The following is a 12488-nucleotide window of genomic DNA, read 5'->3' on the forward strand; positions in this document are numbered from 1 at the left end:
TGGCTTAGAATTCAGTGACTGCATGGTGGATGCTTGGTGGTGGAGGCTGGCTTTGCCTCCGAGTGGGTTCATTTGTTCCTCGAAATGATGGTGTGCTTGGTTTTAGTTTAGCTTTCTGTTGTTTTCTTTTTTGGGTAATGAAGTAATAGTAGGGCAAAAGCTGATATTAACATATTAACACATATTTTTATATTTGTGTGGCCATCCATTTGAAGTGGTTTGCTTTTAGAAACAGCTGGTTAAAACTCTGGGTTTTTGCATTTGAAATATTCTTTGTTCTGTTTGCAACCCTGAACTGGCATATTTTCCCACATTTTATTAAGTTCTAAAGTGATGTTTTTGTTGCCTATCCTGGGAAGATCTGTCTTTCCATTTATCAAAACAAATGGCAAGCTGGGGACCATTTAAAATAGTTTTTTTTTTTTTTTTTTTTTTAGTTAATAAAACCAATCTTCTTGTTCTGTTATGTTAAAAGGAGATTATCTTTTTATTGTCAGTTCTGTTTGGCTGGGTCTGTTTTCTGTCTTAGCGATCTGAGGGCTGCCCCACTTGCTTACTGTGTAGAGAATTACAAAACCATTGAGGGTGGGGCAGACCAGCTGACTTACAGTACAAACCATTTCTCAAAATAACCACAACAGTGCAATACTGATGTGCAATTTACGTCACAGTCTGTTTTTATGAAATAGTTTGTGGCATTTTCATTTCTATTCCGGATGGAATCTTGTTCTCTCTCCCTTTTAATCAGGCATTTAATTTATTTTTATTATTAATATTTTCCACTCCTTGTCTTGGCATGCCTCCAATTTAACAGCTTTGATGAGGGGAAAAAAAACCGCTTTCCCCACCCGAACTCTTCAACATCAGTTTAACTGTAACTGTATTTTCCCCTTTGATGTGAAGTAAGTTTGGGTACTAAGTTGACTGCCTTATGAGAGATGTAGGGACACGTTACACATTTATACAGGTTGTAATCAGAAATTGATAAAGTTGACATACAGCTTTGAATTTTAAACAGTTTCAACCAATGCAGGCTATTTAGTCATAGGCACTGCTGCATTTTCCTTTTACAAATGTCTTTCTGTATAATGTCCTGTAATTAGAACAGGAAATCATTGAGTAACTGTAAGATGAATAAGAACACTTAGACTGAAAGGAAAATTACCTTCCGAGAAATTATATGCCTTTTTTTTTTTTTGCTGCATGTTACAATGTTGGTAATGATAGTGACAGCTGTAGCTGCTCTTATCTGTAGAATTTTCATGCTTAGGTTTTCTGGAATAAAAAAAATTTCATTTTCAGTAATAATCAAAAATGAATGGATGGAAAATAGGAAATGCCTAATTATGACAAATATTCAGTGTCACAACAGAGCAGCAATTAAGTGGAAACTTCAATATAATTGTCAATAGCAGTAAGAATTGGAACAGTGCCAGGTATATAAAGTTGATGCTTTGCTGTTGGTTGTTGCTAGGAGCACAGTGAAAAGTATAAAGCTTTGAGAAAGGAATGCCTAATGTAATAAAGTAACAGAAAGAAACATAAATCTTTGTAAGAGCCTCTCATATTGACATTTATTTTACTTAAATTGTCTGAAAACTAGACATCAAGTTTTATAACATGAGCAAATTCATATTTGCTTGGGGAACAAAAAAAAGAACACTGTATATTATCCTTGAAGGACTAGGGACATTGTGTCTCAAACATAACCTTCATACATATTTGGAATCTTTTAAGTGAAAATCTTTAAATGTTTGTTTCTGTTGGCATCCAAATGCATTTGCCCTAATACGATTAAGAGAACTAAAGGGCAAAATACTTGGCAGATTTTTCACTTGAGGTAATTAGGTGCAGGAAGGAACATGCATACTTTTTCCACCAGGCTCTATAAAATCCTGGTGCGAGGGTTTTTTAAGCTTTTTTTTTTTTTCTTTTTAAGCTTACTGTGATGTTAGAAGTAGATTATAGTGGTTTTCAGTAAGCATACTAGTGTGATGTTTCCGAACAAGCCTTCTCTCCTCCTCCTAGAATGAAAAAGAAAGTTACATTTCTAAATTGTTGTGTAAGAGATAAAAGCAAATTTCTCCTCCGGAATTTATGTTTTCAGCCTTCTGTGCATTTGGCCACCATTATCTATTTTAAAAAATAGCATTATGGATATTTGAAAGTCAATGCTCCATTAATTCATTGTGTTTGCTATTTCATGCATCTCTCTTTTTACAAAGACGACTTGAGCAACATGCTATTCAGAATGAATGCGGGCTCTTACCCTCTCCCCCCACCCTCTCCCCACCCCCAGCCCAATGCTGAGGATTAAAGCAATGGTATACAGTTACTGTTTGAAAAGCTTGGGTGGAGTCTCACGTTGTAATTATAGTTTCTCAGTGGAATTCTGTTTTGGACTTTGAAAATATATAAATAAGTGAAAAATTGACATTGAGAGAGGTTAACAAAACGTGTAATTATGATATAAGCACAGGATTAGAGTAATTTTGGTTGAGCATTACAAGCAGTGTACTTTTAGGTATTAACTTTTAATAGGCAAAGTTCTTTTCATTGAAGTTGAAATGAGGTTGAGTAATTTGGGGACTCATTCCCTTTGAATATTTCATTTTAAAATAGGCACACTCATAAGCATACTCACTTCACTTTTTTTTTTTTTTTGGTGGAGGGGGTACTTGAGGAATGGGATGACATTTTAATAGAATATCATAATTATGGTCTGAAATTTCAGTCTTTGGTACCATTAATTTATTGCTGGTCATTTTCTGTTGACAGAAATCAAATAATGTATATATAACCCAACCAATTGCAGCCAAATAGTGTGTGTTAGAGAAAGATTCCTTAGGGTAATACTTTGATTTCTTTCCCCATGTGGGTGTGGCTGAAAGATAATCTTTGTTCCAGGAACACTTTGTTTATCTTTTGCTAAACAAATGTGCAATTTATCCACTCTTTATTCATTCTTAGATTTATCTGCTAGACCTATTATGAACTGGAAAGGGGGAAATGTCCTACACAGCCTTATTGTCAGCTCTTATTGTCAGGCTTATTGTCAGTTTCATGCGTAACTTTGTATAGGAGTGTTTGTTTATGTGTGTATGAAATGCATAGGAGGTAGGAAGTAACTGAGGAATTTGAAAAAGAATTTTTGAAAGGATTGTTTGGCTTTATTTGTTTCTTAGCGTACTAGGGCAAAAATAAAATATGACAGCTGTTGAACAATTTACTTTTTTGTAGCTGTGTCAGGAAGAAGTTAATTTAATGCGAAGGCTTAGGAGGAAGTTATAGGGTCATAGAATTTTGGACTTGGAAAGCACTTCCAAACCCATAGTTTTATATTCCATGGTAAAGTGACCACACTTTGTCTTAAAAAAAAAAAAAATCATGTTTCTTCAGTTCAAGAAACTTCTGCCTAAACCACAAAGAAGAGACTCAGGGTATCTTCACTCAATGAAACTTTGACCTAGATGAATTGTTGGTTCTTCCAGATCTCACCTTTGCACTGGATCTTATCTTGACTCTCACCTAGAATGCTTGTTCACCTCTGCACAGGAGTCCTCAGGGTCTCATGGGCTTCCTCTGCTTTTTGTAAATAGTAAAGGCAGCTCCTCTGGGAACATCTAATTGTAAGGTTGGAAATTTGCCTCTGCCCAATGCTGAAATTCTGCTCCAGATAGAGGGTTCTGTTCATATACAACAAAATTATAATGATTTTTTTTTTTTAATCAGTAAGCACTGCCACATTAGACCGGGTCCCAGCTGTGCGCCTAACCTCTCAGCCAGGGGTAGGGATTCTTGGTTTGCACAACCTAAGAGTTGCCTTGATTTCCTATCACATAGATAGAAAGTAGAAAGTTGATAAACATGAAGGTGTGTCAATATTGTTAAATTGTTGCAATGGGAATTGAGGTATTCCAAAATAAGAAAACTGACTTAACCAGAGTAGAATTCTAACATAGAACAGGCTGAATTCCACAGTTGTGGATGAAACAGACATCTCTTATTTCATTTGATCAAAGACCACTATCCTCACTCCTAATGTTGTAAATTAGTTAAATCCCTTTAACAACAATATGTCAAAGGAAAGATAATTTACTTCAGCCACACCCTTATTGGTAAAGAAATCAAGATATTACCCTAAGGATAATGTTATTATTATTAGTGATATTTTGTCATAATGAAAAGCTCATCAAGCTTGGAGTTAAAAAGTTGAGTTATAATCTCACCTCTATCACTTTCTAGTTCCTAGAGATCCTAGAATAGTCACTTGAGAGTCTGATTCTGGACTTTCCCATCTCTAAGGGTCTGTTAACAAGGTGTCTTGGCACTAATAGGGTTGTTGTGAGAAACAACAAGAAAAGATATGTTGTGTGAAAGGCCTTTGTACATTTTAATGTTTTATTATTAGCACCAGCCATCACAGTAATATTTTTGCTCTGCTTTCTAAGCAGGAAAGCAGTTCCTTATATTTTTGTTTGAGTGCTTTTTTACATTCACTGTCTTCTCTGATACCTGTAACAATGTTAGTGAAGTGTAAAAATGTTAGTAAAGTGGCAAGGAGGAGAGAATTTGGTCCCATGTTATTTCAGGTACAGTGGAGTTTTGCATAGAAACATATACTGGAAAATAGAAAATATGTGTGTGTGTGTGTGTGTGTGTGTGTGTGTGTGTGTGTGTATATGGAAAGAAAGATCAAAACCCAACTGAGTATATCATTGTAAGGCTATGCAAAAAAGCTAAACTCAAGTGGTATTTTCACATTTTAATGTACATGACGTATCTGGGAACTTGTCAAAGATATAATAAATTCCTGGGACACTGCCTTAGAGATTCTGAATCAGAGGTTCTTAAGGTTCTCTGCCTTCCTGCATTCTCCTGTGTGATTCTGATAAGGGCAGTCCCAGAACATTCTTAAAGATACTGTCTCCAGAATGAATGGACATCGTTCATAGCATGTGTTTCCATGACTTGGGATCAGAGGAAATTTGCTTTTTTTCTTCCAATTCAAAGAAAAGGACTCAAGGTTTGGTTAGTGTTTTATAGACTCTGTGAAGAAATAGAGACAAATGTTTCAAGGATGAGGTGGAGTCAAAAAAAAAAAAAAAAGGCATTTCTAAGCACAGAACATAGCCAGGGACTGATTTCATCCAGAATAGGTAATTAAGAAGAACCTAGAGATGGTATCCTCATGGAGAATGAAGGAATAGGAAGGAAGTGGAGTGGTCCCAAGAGTCCAGGGAACATCATCTGCTATAAAACCGACTCTGAAACATCCTTTTTTTTTTTTTTTTTTTTAAACCATTGTTCAACCTTAGAAGTATGACTTTCTCCATTTCAAGAATGTGTGAAAACACTAGTACAGCTACCCCCCCACCACACACACACCACCACTTCCCTTGCAGAAGTGAAATCAACAGGCATTTTTATGGTATTTACTATGTACCAGAGATGGTGTTAGGGGCTGAGCATGCGGAAATAAATCCTGGGGGTTCGTGGTTATACCCCCTGACTGTCACCTTGGATGATCTTGGACAAATCTTGGTCATCTTAGACAATAGAGTGCAATAATGCAGTTGACACATTAGAAGCTGCTTCTTCAAACAGTACTCAGACACTCTGGAATTCTGATGATGTTTTCATAAATATTCTCACTAAAACTTTTTTTCACTTTAACTCTGTAGAAAGGACAAATTTGAACTAGTGTCTTGGTCTACTGTAGAAATCTCAAGTTGGCATGCCTTGGGACATGTATCAGCATCTTTAAACTATTTTTCATTGGGGACTTGCCTTCAATGTAAACATATTTCCATTTAATTAAATGTGCCAGCTGATGAAGTGGCTACCCACAAACCAGGCAGGAGTCTAAGCAACATAAACTGTTAAAAGATGTCATCTTGAAATCAGCTAAACATCTCCATTCTGGAAGAAGCCTCCAGCCTGAGGAACTAAGTGAACATAATTAGAAATACATCTGGGTATTGGCCTCCTATCTGAAAAGGTCACATGCACACCTTCCATTGGTACTGGTTATGTTCCATCATTATGTTCTGTCCTTCCTCATTCGTCTCCCACTGGTTGCCAGATGGCCACGATAATGTTGGTATCCTTAACAACTGTTTTGTGCAATTCCCTGCAGCATGGTAAAGGCTCAAAATATTGAGTGTTTTCCCTTTGGATAAGCAAGTGACATATCTGGGAATTGCTTGCAAACGCCCTGATGGTGTGGTTATAGAGAGTGATGGCAAACTGGGTCATGGAGCCCAAATTCAGCTTGACATTGTACAGGTGGCAGGATACCAAAGGGGAGGGGGTGGTTGCCATTTCTCCAGCTTAAGATAAAGAAGGATTAATCCATGCAGAATCTAGTTTTTGTAAATATGGTGACATGTAAATAAGCATTAAGATCGTTATAAGAGGGAACTTCATTAAAGTTGCTGAAATGTTCTCCTGAGTTAAGTTGGTTCTGATGGAACTCTCACAAGGATGCTTGGGGAGTCCTCTCAGTGTGGTTCTCTGAATTGTGCCAAGTTACCAGATGGATTTGAGGAACATTAGAAGATAGGGGGTATGGGTCGGGGGAGGGTGGAGAAGGTGGATGTATCAATCACACTGAGATAGATCACACTACAAAAAACAACCTCTAAGTCAGACTCACTTGAAACAACAAGTGTTTATGTTGTACATCCATTTAGGACCAACCAGGTGCTTTATTCCATGTTATCCTCCCTCAAGACCAAAACTGGCTGAGTAGCCACTATTTGAACCATTATAGATGTCCAGAACAAAGGGAGGGAGACAGTATGTTTAGTTGCACTCTGGCTTTTAAAGGTGCCACCCACTTCTGCCATATTTCACTGGCCATAACCAGTCACATGGCCACTTGTCTTCAATGGTGTTCTTTCCACAGGACCATAATGGGAGCAAGATATATTCATTGAACAGCACTAATAACCAGCAGAGCAGGTGATGATGTTCTTGAGACCCATGGATATCTCTCTTGGGCCAGATGGCCTTTAGACAGGCTTCAAGCACTGAAGATTATATAATCCAAAATAAAAGCATCACAGAACTGTGGAAATAAATACAAAGAGGCTCAACAAAATTCTGAATTTTCCTATTGATAAAATAATGATATTAATTATAAATAAAATATAATAATATATTTATGCACATCAGATTCTCTCAAGACAGTTTTCTAGTTCTGCTTGCCAGTGACCTAAACATTGTTCAATCTGTCTATGGGGTTATGGATCCAACTCTTTCTTTCTTTATTGGTACCTGAGGCTTTTTCATGGAGCTGGATGAGTGTTGGGGCTGAGAGGATGCTAGTATTAGCCAGACTGTGCTAAAGATGAATCAATACAAGAATCTTGCTGAAGACTATATTTTTAGTACAGAACCAGAGGTGAGCATTGAAATGATGCCATGGCTGCCACAGTTCTTTGTTGGAGGGAAGAAAGTAATGGAAGTGTTTTCTCGTTTGTCTAGGGGAGGACGAGGAAGAAACGAATGTGATAGTTCTCAGCTACCCTCAGTACTGCCGCTACCGCTCCATGCTGAAGCGCATCCAGGATAAGCCGTCTTCCATTCTCACGGACCAGTTTGCGTTAGCCCTGGGGGGCATCGCGGTGGTCAGCAAGAACCCTCAGATCCTGTACTGTCGGGACACCTTCGACCACCCGACTCTCATAGAAAACGAGAGCATATGCGATGAGTTTGGTGAGTCTTTTCATGATTTTTTTTTTTTTTTCCCTACTTGAAACTTGTGCGTGTGTGGCTGGTTGTTTTCAGTGCTTGTTAGGAGCAGTGGTGGGGAACGGGGCTGACTTTCACAAGCCTGGTGTGCCACCCCCACCCCCTTCTTCCCCCAGTGATTGCCGCAATAAGACGTCACCGCCTCCTTGGCAGCCTCTGATTCCCAGGGCACAGGATTATTATTTAGAATTTGTTGTTCAAGACAGAGTCTGGAATTGCTTGGTCGACCTTGAAATTGGACTTTATAGGATAGGAAGCTTTTATGCTAGTCATTTCTTAAAAGACTTTGGCTCTTCAGATACTGATTGTTTTAAATTTAACTGATCACTCCCTTTTCCATGGTATGCATGTGTGCTAAGTCGTTTCAGTCGTGTCCAACTGTTTGTGACCCTATGGACCATAATCCTCCAGGTTCCTCTGTCCATGGGATTCTCCAGGCAAGAATACTGGAATGGGTTGCCAGGACCTCCTCCAGGAGATCTTTGTGACCCAGGGATCAAACCCACATCTCTTATGTCTCCTGCATTGGCAGGTGCGTTCTTTACCACTAGTGCCACCATAAAGAACTATAAAAATACACTAGTTTAAAAAGAATACACCATTTTAACCACTTCATTACTATAAGGTAGATAGATAGATATGTAATAGATCCCCATGACCCTGAATTTTGAATTGCTATGAGCTGTATGTGTAAAAATCACATCAGTTTCAAAGACTTGGTATGAATAAAAAATTGTAAACTAAATTAAAAAAAAAAAGTTAACTCGGGTTAAATTTAGCTGCTGCTAAGTCGCTTCAGTCGTGTCCGACTCTGTGCGACCCCATAGACGGCAGCCCACCAGACTCCCCCGTCCCTGGGATTCTCCAGGCAAGAACACTGGAGTGGGTTGCCATTTCCTTCTCCAACGCATGAAAGTGAAAAGAGAAAGTGAAGTTGCTCAGTCATGTCTGACTCTTAGCGACCCCGTGGACTGCAGCCTACCAGGCTCCTCGTCCATGGGATTTTCCAGGCAGGAGTACTGGAGTGGGGTGCCATTGCCTTCTCCAATTTAGCTGATAGAATTAAACTATTTAAGTCTTAGTTAAGAGGCTGAAAACATCAAGAAAACAATTGCCTTGGTTTTAATTCATTTCACTATTCCATAATACTGTATTTAGTTCCCTTCTTTAAGATCATATGCTGTTTCAATTTCTTGGATGTGTTCAAAATATCTGGAGAGTAAGAAATTACCAAATTTTAAGTTTTGCTTGACTCTTCATCTATTCTCTTACATGTATAAGTAGTATTGGAGAAAGAAATGGCAACCCACTCCAGTATTCTTGCCTGGAGAATCCCATGGACAGAGGAGCCTGGTGGGCTACAGTCCGTGGGGTCGCAAAGAGTCAGACACGACAAAGAATGACTAAACAATAACAATAATATCTTTATACACTGTACCCATCAAAGATGGATATGTGTACATGTATCTGTATCTGCATCTCTGTTTAGCTGACTGGTCATGAGTTCTCTGTAGACAGAAGGAAAGGAGGAGAAGATAGGACATCCTCAGTTGTGGAGACCTTGCATGATGCCGTGAAAGATTTGAGACAAGATAAAATCACATCTCTTAAATCTTTGCTTTCTCATATCTTCCTTGAAGATACTGGATTATATCAGAGGTTCTTGATAGGCTGGGCAGGGATATCAGAATATTCTGGGGGTGCGTCATCATAGTACACATGGCACCTGGAAGTTCCTAGACTTACGGAGGCAAGAACAGCGCCCTCACCCTGTCCCTTCCCTGGGAATCACCACCTTAGAGCAAGCAGGGTGATAATGGAGCCACGCTGACTCCTTCATTGGCACCTGGGTGTAGAAGTGGTAGAGACCTGTGGCCTAGAGAGCACAAGGTCCCTTTGAGCAGGAGCATTCCTTGATTCCGTTGGGTAATATTTTTCCATGGATGCCTCATTTTGCAAATTATGCAGATTCAGATTATTCTTCTTAGTCATCACAGGCCTCCACGTGGCTTGGGGAGTCCACAGTGACCACTCTAGTCTGATTATACATGACACCAGCAACCCTGGAGCAGGGGCAGGTGGGATGTTGTAAGTAGGTGTGGTGGGCAGAGGAGGGTGAGGGTGACCAGATGGCTTATCTGGATCCAAGAAGGAGCGGAAGAAAGAGAAGAAGGGGACCTACGTTTATTAGACATGACTCTTCTGGGGTTTAGTTCAGTTCAGTCACTCAGTTGTGTCTGACTCTTTCTGACCCCATGAATCGCAGCACGCCAGGCCTCCCTGTCCATCACCAACTCCCAGAGTTTACTCAAACCCATGTTCATCGAGTCGGTGATGCCATCCCGCCATCTCATCCTCTGTCGTCCCCTTCTCCTCCTGCCCCCAATCTGTCCCAGCATCAGGGTCTTTTCCAATGAGTCAGCTCTTTGCATGAGGTGGCCAAAGTATTGGAGTTTCAGCTTCAGCGTCAGTCCTTTCAATGAACACCCAGGACTGATCTCCTTTAGGATGGACTGGTTGGATCTCCTTGCAGTCCAAGGGACTCTCAAGAGTCTTCTCCAACACCACAGTTCAAAAGCATCAATTCTTCGGTGCTCAGCTTTCTTCACAGTCCAACTCTCACATCCATGTATGACCACTGGAAAAACCGTAGCCTTGACTAGATGGACCTTTGTTGGCAAAGTAATGTCTCTGCTTTTTAATATGCTATCTAGGTTGGTCATAACTTTCCTTCCAAGGAGTAAGCATCTTTTGATTTCATGGCTGCAATCACCATCTGCAGTCATTTTGGAGCCCCAAAAAATAAAGTCTGACTCTGTTTCCACTGTTTCCCCTTCTGTTTCCCATGAAGTGATGGGACCAGATGCCATGATCTTAGTTTTCTGAATATTGAGCTTTATGCCAACTTTTTCACTCTCCTCTTTCACTTTCATCAAGAGGCTTTTTAGTTCCTCTTCACTTTCTGCCATAAGGATGGTATCATCTGCATATCTGAGATTATTGATATGTCTCCAGGCAGTCTTGATTCCAGCCTGTGCTTCCTCCAGCCCCGAGTTTCCATGATGTACTCTGCATATAAATTAAACAAGCAAGGTGCAGACTGTCTCTCTCAGATGCCTTCTACAGCTCTGGCTTATCAGTCTGTAAGAGAGTAATAATGTTTATGCAACTTATTTTTTCCTTTTTCCAGGAAGATTTCCTTGTCATTCATAATATTGAAGTAACCTTTTTTATTCAAGTAGTTGAATGTATCCGATACATTTTTTAAAAAAATACTCTTTCCAGATCAACATTTATAAATCTTCCCTTTTCAATACTTTTTTGAGTTTTTCCTTTTCTAGTCCCTACTTGCAAACCCTCTGTCTTGCTTGCTACTCAAGACGTCTCTAAATTCTTGATGCAAAATAGAACTAAAAAAATGCTCTCCCTAATTTAAGTGTATTCAGAATTAGAGTTTCACAATGTAATATAATGAAAAAATGTTTTAACCTTTTTGGCTAAATTAAGAGTTATTAGTCATTGAGTTTCAAAGCTGTTGCATCTAGAATTGGTAATAGAAGTTCCAATTTAACAGTGATCACAATGGTTGTTAAGAGTTACTAAATTAGTTTTAAATGTTCTCACAAACACAAGCATCTGACTTTTAAATATTTTCCTGAACTTTCTTCTGGTAATGCTGCTTTTTCTTCCCCAGTCTTTTAAAGTGGAAGCTTTCTTTTGGAATAAAGGTACCTTTGTTAAAGAGCTTCTAGATGACTAGTCTAAAAATTAGTATATTAGTATTTTTGTAGTTAAGTTTGTACTTCAAATATTTGATACTTCTTATAGGATTTCATTTTAGTTTTAGTAAGAGAGCAACAGCAACAACAAAAACCCAAAAAACTTATTCTGACCTGACTCAAAAACCTTCACCAACATCCCTCCTTTACTTTCCACTTCTGGTCATACATGTTAATTTCCAGAGAAATTCCTTTTAAACCTCCAACCGGTGCTATTTGAAATCAGCATGGGTTAAAGGGTTTGTTAAAATGTGGGGTTGGGTTTCTCCAACCAACTAACAGTTGGTGGAAGAACATAAATTTAATTAGTGACTGGCATTAAACAAATGTTCCTAATATTAAACACTGCCAGATGACTGAAACACTTCTGTCAGATTACCGTGAGTGCCAGGGGGCCCACAGATGAATTTTCTACACAGTATATATTCTGTACCACACGTTTGGTGACTTCAGTAATTGGTCAAATGTAATTTAGGTAACAGTATGCCTAGGCTGTAAAAATCAAATTTTATTAGCCATATCACCAGGTGGATGAATGGTACAGCTGATGGCAAAGAGTTTATAGCATTTAGCAGCTACACCTTTGACACATGAAATTCATAAATTGCCATAAAATACCTCCAAGGCCCTTCTCAAAAGGACAGTGTCTGCTTTCCTATGATTAAATAATGTTTATTTTATTAACTAATATAATTTTTGCTCTCTTCTATTAAATGGGATTACAGAGTGGGAGTGAGAGAGGGGTTTCAAAAGATAAATAAAAGGCAGTCCTCGCTCATTTTGAGGATTTAAAACCTAATTGGGGAAGACAGGATTAACACAACTGAAAGGTTAACTAATGTTACAGGAAAGTCAGGGACGAAGTATTGGATGAGTGTTGCAGAAAGCAAGTGCAGGAGGCATTTCGCAGTGAGCTGGGGGCGTGGAGGAGGTGGCCTGGCTGGAGAAGAT

General features: G+C 38.9%; 1 protein-coding gene across 2 annotated transcripts in view; it reads left to right on the top strand.

The window, feature by feature from the left end:
- ARID5B (AT-rich interaction domain 5B) overlaps window positions 1-12488 on the top strand; it is a 188961-nt gene that overhangs the window by 82522 nt on the left and 93951 nt on the right. For both annotated transcript variants that reach the window (XM_070470711.1, XM_020897782.2), the window contains exon 4: window positions 7492-7722. In XM_070470711.1, coding sequence (XP_070326812.1) covers window positions 7492-7722 — 231 coding nt within the window. The remainder of the gene's footprint in view (window positions 1-7491; window positions 7723-12488) is intronic.

Source organism: Odocoileus virginianus, chromosome 7 (assembly GCF_023699985.2).
Source record: "Odocoileus virginianus isolate 20LAN1187 ecotype Illinois chromosome 7, Ovbor_1.2, whole genome shotgun sequence".
Taxonomy (NCBI): domain Eukaryota; kingdom Metazoa; phylum Chordata; class Mammalia; order Artiodactyla; family Cervidae; genus Odocoileus; species Odocoileus virginianus.